At 37.6% G+C, this 10,421-nt stretch overlaps 1 protein-coding gene across 2 annotated transcripts; it reads right to left on the bottom strand.

Annotated features, from left to right (window-relative positions):
• Window positions 1-2,410: 2,410 nt before the first annotated feature.
• On the bottom strand, window positions 2,411-9,519 carry LOC135644643 (enoyl-[acyl-carrier-protein] reductase, mitochondrial-like). Of its 2 annotated transcripts, XM_065162410.1 has the most exons (11): window positions 9,357-9,519; window positions 9,053-9,259; window positions 8,746-8,843; window positions 6,332-6,463; window positions 6,073-6,216; window positions 5,876-5,978; window positions 4,078-4,177; window positions 3,820-3,896; window positions 3,644-3,722; window positions 2,760-2,878; window positions 2,411-2,604 (listed from the first exon to the last, which is right to left on the bottom strand). In XM_065162410.1, exons 2-11 carry the CDS (start codon window positions 9,223-9,225, stop codon window positions 2,511-2,513), a joined length of 1,119 nt encoding a protein of 372 aa, XP_065018482.1. In that variant the 5' UTR covers window positions 9,226-9,259; window positions 9,357-9,519; the 3' UTR covers window positions 2,411-2,510. The 2 variants fall into 2 exon arrangements, with proteins under 2 accessions (XP_065018482.1, XP_065018481.1); XM_065162409.1 differs by having other exon boundaries at window positions 9,053-9,452.
• Window positions 9,520-10,421: the final 902 nt, after the last annotated feature.

The raw sequence follows: 10,421 nt of genomic DNA, 5'->3' as shown, positions 1-10,421 counted from the left end.
GGGCCCCTTTCGAGCAACGTCATCGACGGTAGAAGTGATAAGGGGGTTGGTCTGCTGGCCAAGAAGAAGCGGCTGCGGTCCTTCTCGCTCGAGCAGGGTGGAGCAGCAAGGAGGGAAAGGCTACTGGCCAGGGAGCAGTGACGACAGTAGTCGTTGACCGGGAAGCAGCGGCGGTAGTGGGCCTGGCCAAAAGCAGGGGAAGTAGGGGCCCCTATTGACCAAATGGGCTTCAGATGGGGGAAGATGTGGTTGTGGCGGTTACGGTGCAACGAGGAGGGGAGGTTGCTGGCTGAGGTTGGGAGGCTACGTGTAGGCTGAAGGCTGGGTGGCTGCGGCGACGTTGACAAGGTCAAGAGGTAGGGGAGGGTCTGGTGGCTGCAACAGCAGAGGATGCTCTGTTGTTGATGCCGATGGAGGAGAGGAAGTGGTGGTCATCGAGGCTAGGAGCAAAAGGGAAGACGGTCACGGGGCTACGACGGGATAGGACATTGGCAACGTCATCTCCAGCGAAGGATTAGAAGGATGACTACGGTGGAAGGTGGGATGAGGCGCCCTTTTCTCGCTCGAGTGGGATGGGGGCATGAGCGGCTGCAATGCAACGAAGGGGGGAGGGGCGCTGGCCGGGAAACAGTGGTAGTGATGGAGAACGGGTTGCCCTGCAGTGGCGGTGGAGAAGGGGAGCAGGGCAGAGTCGGTCGCTGGCCGGAGAGCAACGACGGCGGGTGGGCTGGCTGGAAGCAGGGGAAGCATGGGTGCATGGCTACAACCTCTTCATTTTTTTTTTTCTTTTTATGATGATAGCTACGACAACACTACACCGAGAACACCAAGGATCACCGCTCTAATACCAATTGATAAGACCCTAGGGTTTTATCATGAAAGAAATGGGAGAAAAGGTAATGATCGCTTCGAGGGGATCGGCCTCCTAGGGTTTGTCAAAAAACTAAATAATATTTCATTGTCTGTCGAAAAGAAATGATTACATTACTATTTATAAAGTTCACCTAAAGTCCACTAGAACTTGGACTCTAATAATAAATATTAAATAAACCTCTATCCGACTCTAACTAAATTAAATAGACTCAATAAATATTATTCAAAAGCTTAGAAAATAAATGGATCTTAACCCATATTTACGGTGATGAAGAATTGTTATTCGGTGGAATCAATAGATTTATAGAAACCAAGAGAGTTAGCAATCATAGTTACTAGAGATTGGTGGAATCTAAACTCAATTACTCTTTCAAATTCTTTAATTCTTGGGAACAATGCACTTGGATCAATGAAGGATCTGATCTTGAAAAGGATTCTGATATTTTCCTATATAAGTTAATTGCTAACTCCATGTGGTTTCTATAGATCTATTGGAACAATCATTTGTTACACAACCGTCATTCCATGTTGCCATCCACTTGGTAGTATCTAGACTCTTGCCTTATTTTATCCAAATAACAACACCTCATCATAGTTTCTATGCTTAATGTGATGGGTCTTTCAAAGCTTCCTCTAAGTTGGCTTGTATGGGTTCGCTATTTGAACCACTATTTGATCCATTATTGCTACTGGATGAAATTTTGTCATGGTTTTTTCTCCTGATATTATTGAATGTCTAGCTATTTTCATTATCTCTCAAGAGCTATTCAAGAAAGCTTGAAAGACATTTGGATCAAAACAAATTGTGGTTTATTATACCTTTGACTTAAAACCCAACTTCTTTATCATGGGCAGTCAAAGTGCCAACATAATCTCCTTGGTCTTACATTACTGGTAATATGAACAAGAAAGCTCACATATTAGCCACCTTAGCACGTTTAGAAAGATCTCAGATGTGATATTCCAACTAACTTTTGTTTGAGCATGTTTAGAGATGAATAAATGATTTATATTTTAATAGGCATGTTTCATTTTTGTTTTTAAACCAAAAAAAAAAAAAAAACCAGCCAACAGTTAAAAGTTGTTTAGTCTTCTTTAACAAAGCAACATACTACCAAGACGCATAGTTCACCACACAAGTCGTAACTAAAGTTTTACTTAATTCTTATTGCAAACTTCATCTTAAAGCAACAAAATTAAGTATGGTAAAGAAGGATAAAAGATTAGACAATCTAGTTCATTAAGTGTCAATCCATTTCTTGTGTCATGATATCTTATGCCATCAGCACATTTCCAGAAGTTGGATTATGCCTGTTAATGTGTACAATAGCTGCTTCCATGCCTGATAATTAATTCTAGTTGAAACTTGAATATACCAAGAAGAGTTTCAACATCAAATTATGAAAGATCAAAATGCTTGATGTATAATTGTAATGCCAAGCTGATACTTTTATTAGCTACTTGTAAAAATATCATATTTGGCTAGTCACAGTTCATGGAGCAATGATCTGGTTATTACTTAGTTGAAGCTAAAATATAAAGAAATGATAAAATTAACACAAAACAGATACAGGTAATGTTTCATATCTGTTTATTGCAAATGCCTCTTCATCATTTACACAAAGAGTTTCTGTGATTTAGAATCTGATAACCTGTTTGGGATGGCTGCCTGATTTCCCAAGTGCCTTATCTAGTGCAGTACTGAAATCTTCCAAAGGAACCAGCTCCATCCTGCACAATATTATTTCTATCGATGTTAAATTCTCAATAAGAAAGAGTTTTAAAGTATGCCATATAATCAGGTCAGTAGAAAAAAATTAGCAATAAAGCGGTGACATTTTCCTGATAGAGGAATGTTCATAACAAACTCAAGATAAAATACATACTCGTACTTAAGCTTGCCATTCTTCACCAAGGTCAAAATGTGGTCTATCATTGGTATACAATCTTTAGCTTTCTCTGAATTTGTCCACTTCTGCAGCCAAAATCCCCGCAGAGCAAGATCCTACACAGAAAAATATTTGCATCAAATGGAGTTCCTATTAGCATGAAATATTTAGTAAAATAATCAAATGTATGAAAAGGCCTAAATCTTGATAATTTAATAATTCTAGTTCAATAACCAGTGCTAGCTATTAGTTGATTGGCTCCACTTGGTTCCAGTGAATCCTTCTAACTTGAAATCTAGAAGAAAAAATGTATTCTTTATCAAATTTAAACGACCATGGATCGTGAAGCGGTCAAAGCTAAAACAAGGGCTAAGTTGCATCAATAGCAGCTATTAGTTGATTGACTTATTTGGTTCCAGAGGAATCCTTCTACCTCAAGGTCTAGTAGGAAAACATGTTTTTCTTCTCGAATTTAAACGGCCAAGCTAAGTTACACCATAGCATGGTTTTGTTGTAGGGCCTTCTTATACAGACATCACCATGCTTTTTAGTTTGATTAATGTCGCTACACATGCACCATTTGTTCTTAGTCACAATAAACCATACGTACTTTAACTGGCAGCAGCAACTACAAAATTATTTGGCAACCGAGAAAAAATAAGTTGAGATTTAAACTTGGGATCCTTAAGGTTTTAATAAATCAGCAGGTGCCACAAAACCTAAAGACCTTTTTAATCAAGACATGTTGAAAAAACAATTTTCTCTCCTGTTATACAGTTGAATTTGAGGCATCATTTCTCTTCGGGTAACATACAAAATGTCATGCAACTAAAAGAGTACTTAAACTAGATATTGGTTCTTTTCCAGTCACAGAGACTAACCTTGAAAATGAATGCTGAAGTAGGTACAGTGACAGGTTTCCTTGACATGCCTCCGTATGTTACCATGGTGCCTCCTTGCCTGATGCAACAAAATTAATAGTACTCAACCAGTTACTGAGGTATTGATCTGCTTAAGCAAAAAAGGGAGGAAAACAATTACTCTATGTTGGAGTTACCTCAACAACTTGAGAACCAGTGAAGCAGCACTCCCCCCAACACAATTGAATCCTAAGATGGGTTCTGGCAGATCACCCTGACAATGGTGACTAAATTTAGTGCAAAACAAAATACTCAAAAGATAAAGTAAACAAAAAATATCCTCATGGAAACTTCTCATCAGCAAGTACACAATGGGCAAAATAGCAGCGGTAGAAGATATCTATATCTAATATTCTACTCCTAGGCAGACTTGACTAGTTTAAAAGTCATCGAACCAGAAGACTCTTGATGTTCTTCACTTCCAGCTGGCTTTCAGTGTACACCTCGTCTGCCCCAAGATTCTTAAGTTTTCCTTTAGCTTCTTCTGATCCAACTCTTCACATGCACGGTAGAAAAGTAATTGAATCAGGACACTGTTATAATAACCAATTTGAACTCCCAAGATACAAAATTGAACATTTAAGCTAATAAAATATTCAAAAATCTACCCAATAAACAATTCTTATTAATTTCACAGCAAACTTTATAATAAAATTTAGTTATTGATCATATGGATATAAAACATTCTTGAAAATCTTACTAGTAACTCCAAATAAATACAAGAAGAACTATTCTGCCTTTCATAATATAACAAGAACAAACGTATTATACTCGCAAATATTTACAACAAAAGTTTTTAAAATGTACTATCTTGCTGCATGAAAGTCTACAAACAACCCAACAGGGCCTAGGACTTGGTCCATGATACTCGTATATTCCAGGGATTAGATATAAAACTAATTCAAGACATTTTACGTAAAATTGCTAATCAGATTTCTTTTAAGTTGTAACACCCTAATAATATGACCTTTTAAAAGATTTTTTCTTTCATGCTTACCATACAAAAGAAATAGCTTCAGCCTCTAACTACAAAACAACATTATGTTATATGTATGAATCAAGTAAAACTAAAATTTATTACTATTTTCTCATCTAGTACACATACACACAGTCAGCAAGGTTACATAGTCCCACTAAGAGTTTGGTGGAGCTGAAGCGAATGGTATACTCTAAAAATAGAGAATCTAAAAATGTTATTATCATCTTCATATATGGAATCAAGATTAAATACTCAGAATAATATGCAAGGATAAACTATATGTATTGTTACTTTAAACTATCAATTGCGTTTGGAAAGAAAGGCTCCAAAAGGTTTGGCTTTTGCTCTTTAGAGATAACATGACTAACTGTAGATTTTCAGCATGATAGGTTCAATTTCAACTTCATTTTCTAAGTTCATTCAAATTACTGCTGCTTAAGGTCAGAGATACAGTTCACATAAGCAAAGAGGTTAGATCATCAAATTGATATTTTTTTCTGGTTGAACTTGTCCCAAGTCTTGGTTTCAAAACCCTGGTCAAACCTCAAATAATCCAAAAAATGGCAATCTCTAGATACTAGCTACAGAACAAATAAAAAATTGTTTTAATAAGATAAAGTACATAACAGTAAAAGCAAAATGTTGAATGCCTTAATTAACCTTGATTTTTTGTCTGTTCATGGTGCTCTAGATATTTAAAAAATCATCTAAAGCAGAAGCAGCAAAAAAAAGAGAAAAACATGTGCTGCTCCTAGAAAATTTAGCCCTATAAAGTGTGCAATAAGGAAATATCTGTATTAAATATTTTGAGTAATGATGCTGCTCAACTCTTCTTAATCAACAGCATGAAACTTTACCCATCATTGACTGTTGACATGCAAGCAAATGAGAATAAGAAGTAAAGGATACATGAACCACTGGGGAATCAGATAGTTTGATGTGCCATTTTAGTATTTATGAAGAAAGATTAAAAAAGTAAAGGCTATCATCCACTTAGTTTGTATAAAGTCCCTCAAGATTTTGGCAATTGCTAAAGATGTTCTACTCTTCAATGTGATTCTAGGTATGATCAGTTACAATTTAGTTTGTAGTCACCATCAGCATGAAATAAACAAGCACTCGATGAATATTTATCATGTAATCTCTATAATTTTGTATCAAGTCTTTAGCTGAAGAGAAGAAATCAAAATTGTTCAGTAAAAGTTCATTTGCACCTGTCTCTTATAATATTTACACTATGGACACCCTGAATTCTAGCAAGCTGAATAACACATTGTCCCACAATACTCGTAGCACCATTTTGGATGATGGTATCACCTGATTTCATGAAGTGAACAATCAAGGGATGTTGAATGAAAAGAAATCTAGAACTCAAAATCTTTTGTAATATAGCATGCTAAAGAGACAGGACCAGGGCTCAGCTTGACAAAATCTTCCAGCATCCGCAGAGCAGTCAGAGGATTTACATTAATGGTCGCAGCATACTCCATAGGAACATCTTTATCTATTTTGTGCCAAACAGTCTCTTCTTTCACAATATAAGTTTGCCATGTTCCTAAGAAGCAAATACATAATCATTTATTAAGAAAAAGGACATGTAAACCATTTATGATTAATGAAAAAAACATAAATACTTAAGAGATGCATTTATCAGGTAGGAAAAAACTTACCAAAGGATGGAGGAGATGGTATGACCCAGTCACCTACTGAGAGATTACACACACCAGAGCCCACTGAGTATACTTCTCCAACCCCCTCATGTCCTCCGATTGCAGGTAGTATAGGCCTCGCAGGGTAAACACCTTAAAAATATGTTGAAAGAAGACATTAGGAAAACCAAATTTTAATTCATATAATCAATAAATAATAAAAATCAGGTGCAAAACTGAGCATTCGTAAACTCCACTAGCCATAAGGATGAACAGCTCTTTCTATGCAAAGTACTTCCACTGCCTCTTCATTCTCCTACACCGCTCCTCTCCTCATCTTCTTCTCCTACGACTCTCCTCCTTCTCATTCTCCTTCTACTCCTCTTCTTCTCCTCCCCCCCTCCTCTTCTTCTCCTTCTCCTCCTCCTACTTTTATTTCCCCTTCACAGTGCTGGTCAGTATGCCATTGTATCATGTGCTAGTATACTAGTATATATCATGCTCGTACTAGTACGACCAGGTCCTAGACTGGTATGGGTCAGATACAGAGATTTAAAAGCTTTTTGAAGAATTGTCAAGGCCTCCAAAATTGTCTCCAAGACAAGGAGAAGATAACATAATAAGTGCTAGAGTTATGTTTTGATTTTGCGGCAGGATTTATGCTCTCGCTAGTCAAATTCAACAAAAATAATGGAGTGGCAACGGAATTCAGGTGTTTTTTATGGTGATGTAATTATGGTGGTCCTTCATAAGATTATCCAATCACTCATCAATTTTTTTCTTAGGTGACTGAGTATTTGTTTCAGAATATTACTGAAACATGATGTCTTCTTTAACTTGCACCACTGCAGATGATTCTGACATGCATCTTCGATAAAGGTCATTGGAATCAACTCAGTTTGTTATCAGTTATTAGATGTGACATTTCTTTCTAGGTTTTCTCCAAGTCAAGGAGCACAAAAGAACCTGCCAGTGAAGAATAAGATTGAAGGAGATTGATTAATCTAACTTTTACTTTTAGTAAGCAAAAAAATTATACATACATAACCAAGAGGCATTATGCGAGAACAATATCCTTTTTAAGAAATCTTGTCACTCAACAACATCCTTTCTAAAAACACATCCACAACTTCAAAGGACAATTCAAAAGGTGTTTTTTAAATACTATCTCTAACCAAAATAGGATCTTTATCATCGCAACAACAATATGAGTTTATAAGACATCATAAAATAATCAAGACAAAAAAACAAAAATCTAAACGAAAATCACTAGGAATAGAAAATCCAGCTAAAAGACCCTTGCATATGGCAAACCAAGGTAATACCTCCATGGGTAATGATTCAGGGTCCTACTGTATCAGAACAATGCACCATATTATCAAATCAATTTTTCTTGGCTCATAATACTTTAACCAAAAGGACAAAAGCGAGAAATAGAAATAAGAGGTAAACTTATAGGATACCTAATGGACAAACTGTATTTTGTATTACACAAAAATATGATACAAAAAATTCTCTTACATATAGACACTCCAACACCAATATGCAGAGGGACGTAACTGAAACACACAAGCAAGGTACTTATAATTGAAATAGAAAATAGAAATACAATGTTTAGGAGGCAAATATGCAAGCATGAGCGTTCTAACAAAAGATGCATCAACTACATTCAAAAATCCATGGCAGTACCAGACATAAAGACTTCTAATAATAAAGATAAACAAACTGCTAGTGAGTCTTAGGGATGCTCTAGCATTATTTAGCGAAACATTTATGGCCACAAAATGTGCTGGTAATAACTTCCAACGAACATTCATTGTCTGCTGGAATAAAACTATCTAAACATAATGGAGTTGACTATATAAAATCATAAGGTGCTTTATTTCAACTTATGATTAAAAGCAGTTTTACCTTTTAATACAACAATGAGGCTTGCTATGTCATATCAATTTGTATGTGAAAAAAAGAGCCATCTAGGCATATGGGGCATAATATAGGTGAGCTTGTGAGGGTGCGTTGGAGATTAATACAATGGAAGGACTAGACTGCAATTAACAGAGGCTAAGGTCAGGGATGCTATAGACTGCAAATGATATAGTTCTTTCTTGGAAATAAATAGGGAAGAAGAACGTATGATTTATTGAAAAAAAATACTGCACTTGTGAGTTGAGACAAAATCCTACTACATAGAGAAAGAAATGTATGAGCGAAATATCTTGTATACTAAAGCAGACATTTCTCCATTTCAGAAAATATGCCAAACCAAGATTCAAGGGGAAAATGTGCACGTAAAACAGCAAGCATCAAATCCTGGTACATGTTTCCTTCTACTTAGAGATAATGCAGCTAAGCGCAAAATGAACCAAAATTGCTTTACATTCCATCCTAACCCAAAAATTGAACTTTCAAGAAAATGAGCAATAAAAACGCCAAACCTTCTATCCTGTTGATGTCTGAAGGATTGATAGGAGCCGCAAGCATCTTGACGCACACATCATTCGCTTTCAGTTCCACGGGCGGGAGATCAATTACCCTACACACCAAGTAACGTTATGACATTGAAAACCAGCAGGTGTTGCCTATGTCTAACAATAACGTCTTTAACCAATCTTATTGAAAGTGAAGATAAGGAAATTGAAGTAACTAGGCCAGGAGAAGGGTAAACCAGCCAGCGGAAGAATCTGATTCAGAATCAGAAATATCCATAGAAGTAGCAAAAGATTAAAGGGACTGGGAATGGACCTGGTGACCTGATCTGGGGGCCCTTGCTGTTCGTAGACGACGGCCTTGGAAGGCGGAGAAAGGTTGGTGGCGAACCCTCGAAAGGTGTTCGACGTAATACGCGAAAGAGGGAATCGCGGGCAGCTTCTATGCGACACGCCGAGGGACCTCAGAGTCAGCCTGAGAGACGCCATCAGCGTTCACTGCCGCGGTGAAGTGTTTCATACGCTGCGGAAGCACATAAATTGAGCGAGCCGTCAGGAAGCGTCAAGCAACGGTGGCGTCGTCGCTACGCTCCCAACAAAAACGGAGAAGGTACACTCACCAGTTCTCTCACAAGGAACAGGATTCAGGTTTACACCTGTGGTTATGGGTGAAGAACCTGCGTAGGCTCCGCTAATCTCACCCTCTAATTGGCTCAGTTACGAAGCATACCCAGCACAACAACCTCCAAGTCTTGAGACCACGGGGGCAAGGCGCGTGACGTTATCATTTACGGGACCCAGAGCTCAGGACCAATTGAAGGAGCGCCTTGTCGAGATCGGAACCGCACCCTTCAACGGGTGGGAACAGCAACCAATGGGAGGAGTCCCTGCTGGAGACCGGAGTGGCAGTCTTAGGTGATGGTTCATCACCTAAGAGGGTCCAAAAGAATAAAAGACACCAACTTTTTGAACAGGGAAATGAGAGGCATTGAATAAGAAGAGCGAGACAGATTGTTCTGTTTTTTTATACAATTTTATACCCACGAGTTCTTATATGTTTGTTTATACACACAACCATTTTCACTTTCATGTAGTTTTAGCTACTCATTATTCTATTATGTAGTTTAAGTTTCATGCAGTTGTGATGTGTGGTTAAATTACGACATCATCGACCTTAATCCAACCCACACGTCTCAATTTGAGAACCTCGACCTAATTTCATCATAACTTGGCCATCTTTAAATTTTTATTCAAGTCCTCTGACATAATTGTGACCAATAATGAGTCAATTAGTTTTAGCATTCTTCCAAGCCTAATGCTGCTGTTGACTAAAGATCACAATTTTGCTTCGACTACTATTAGGTTCTAAAAATATTAGTTCTCTTTTAAACCTCCGTCCGAGTTCCAAAAGTGTAATATGCACAAGTATTTGGAAGTATAATATACTTGAATGCAGGTACGCTGCAGGTGACTGGCTTGTGGCTAACATAACACTTGAAAATGAGAGCTGCTAGATGTAAAATTATAAACGGGCAACCGCAAGCCTCCATTATATAAAACATAAGATATAAGAGATGCATAAGTCACCATGCAAGATGTTGCCAAGTTTCGGGTCCGGGTGTTGGATTAGTAGTATTTACAAGTGACGGGTAAGGCATTTTGGGATGAATGGTATGGAAATGTAA

The sequence above is a fragment of the Musa acuminata genome, chromosome BXJ3-8 (assembly GCF_036884655.1).
Source record: "Musa acuminata AAA Group cultivar baxijiao chromosome BXJ3-8, Cavendish_Baxijiao_AAA, whole genome shotgun sequence".
Classification (NCBI taxonomy): Eukaryota; Viridiplantae; Streptophyta; class Magnoliopsida; order Zingiberales; family Musaceae; genus Musa; species Musa acuminata.
Note: the sequence above shows the minus strand (reverse complement) of the source record. Positions and strands in the feature narration are given on the sequence as shown.

What these genes read in the sequence shown, in the direction of transcription:
- LOC135644643 (XM_065162410.1), bottom strand. Translation starts at nt 9,225, where the DNA reads ATGGCGTCTCTCAGGCTGACTCTGAGGTCCCTCGGCGTGTCGCATAGA. An exon ending in ACCATCTCCTCCATCCTTTG is followed by an intron (nt 6,217 to 6,331) that starts GTAAGTTTTTTC and finishes TTTGCTTCTTAG; the next exon opens with GAACATGGCAAACTTATATT. An exon ending in AGAACATCAAGAGTCTTCTG is followed by an intron (nt 3,897 to 4,077) that starts GTTCGATGACTT and finishes CACCATTGTCAG; the next exon opens with GGTGATCTGCCAGAACCCAT.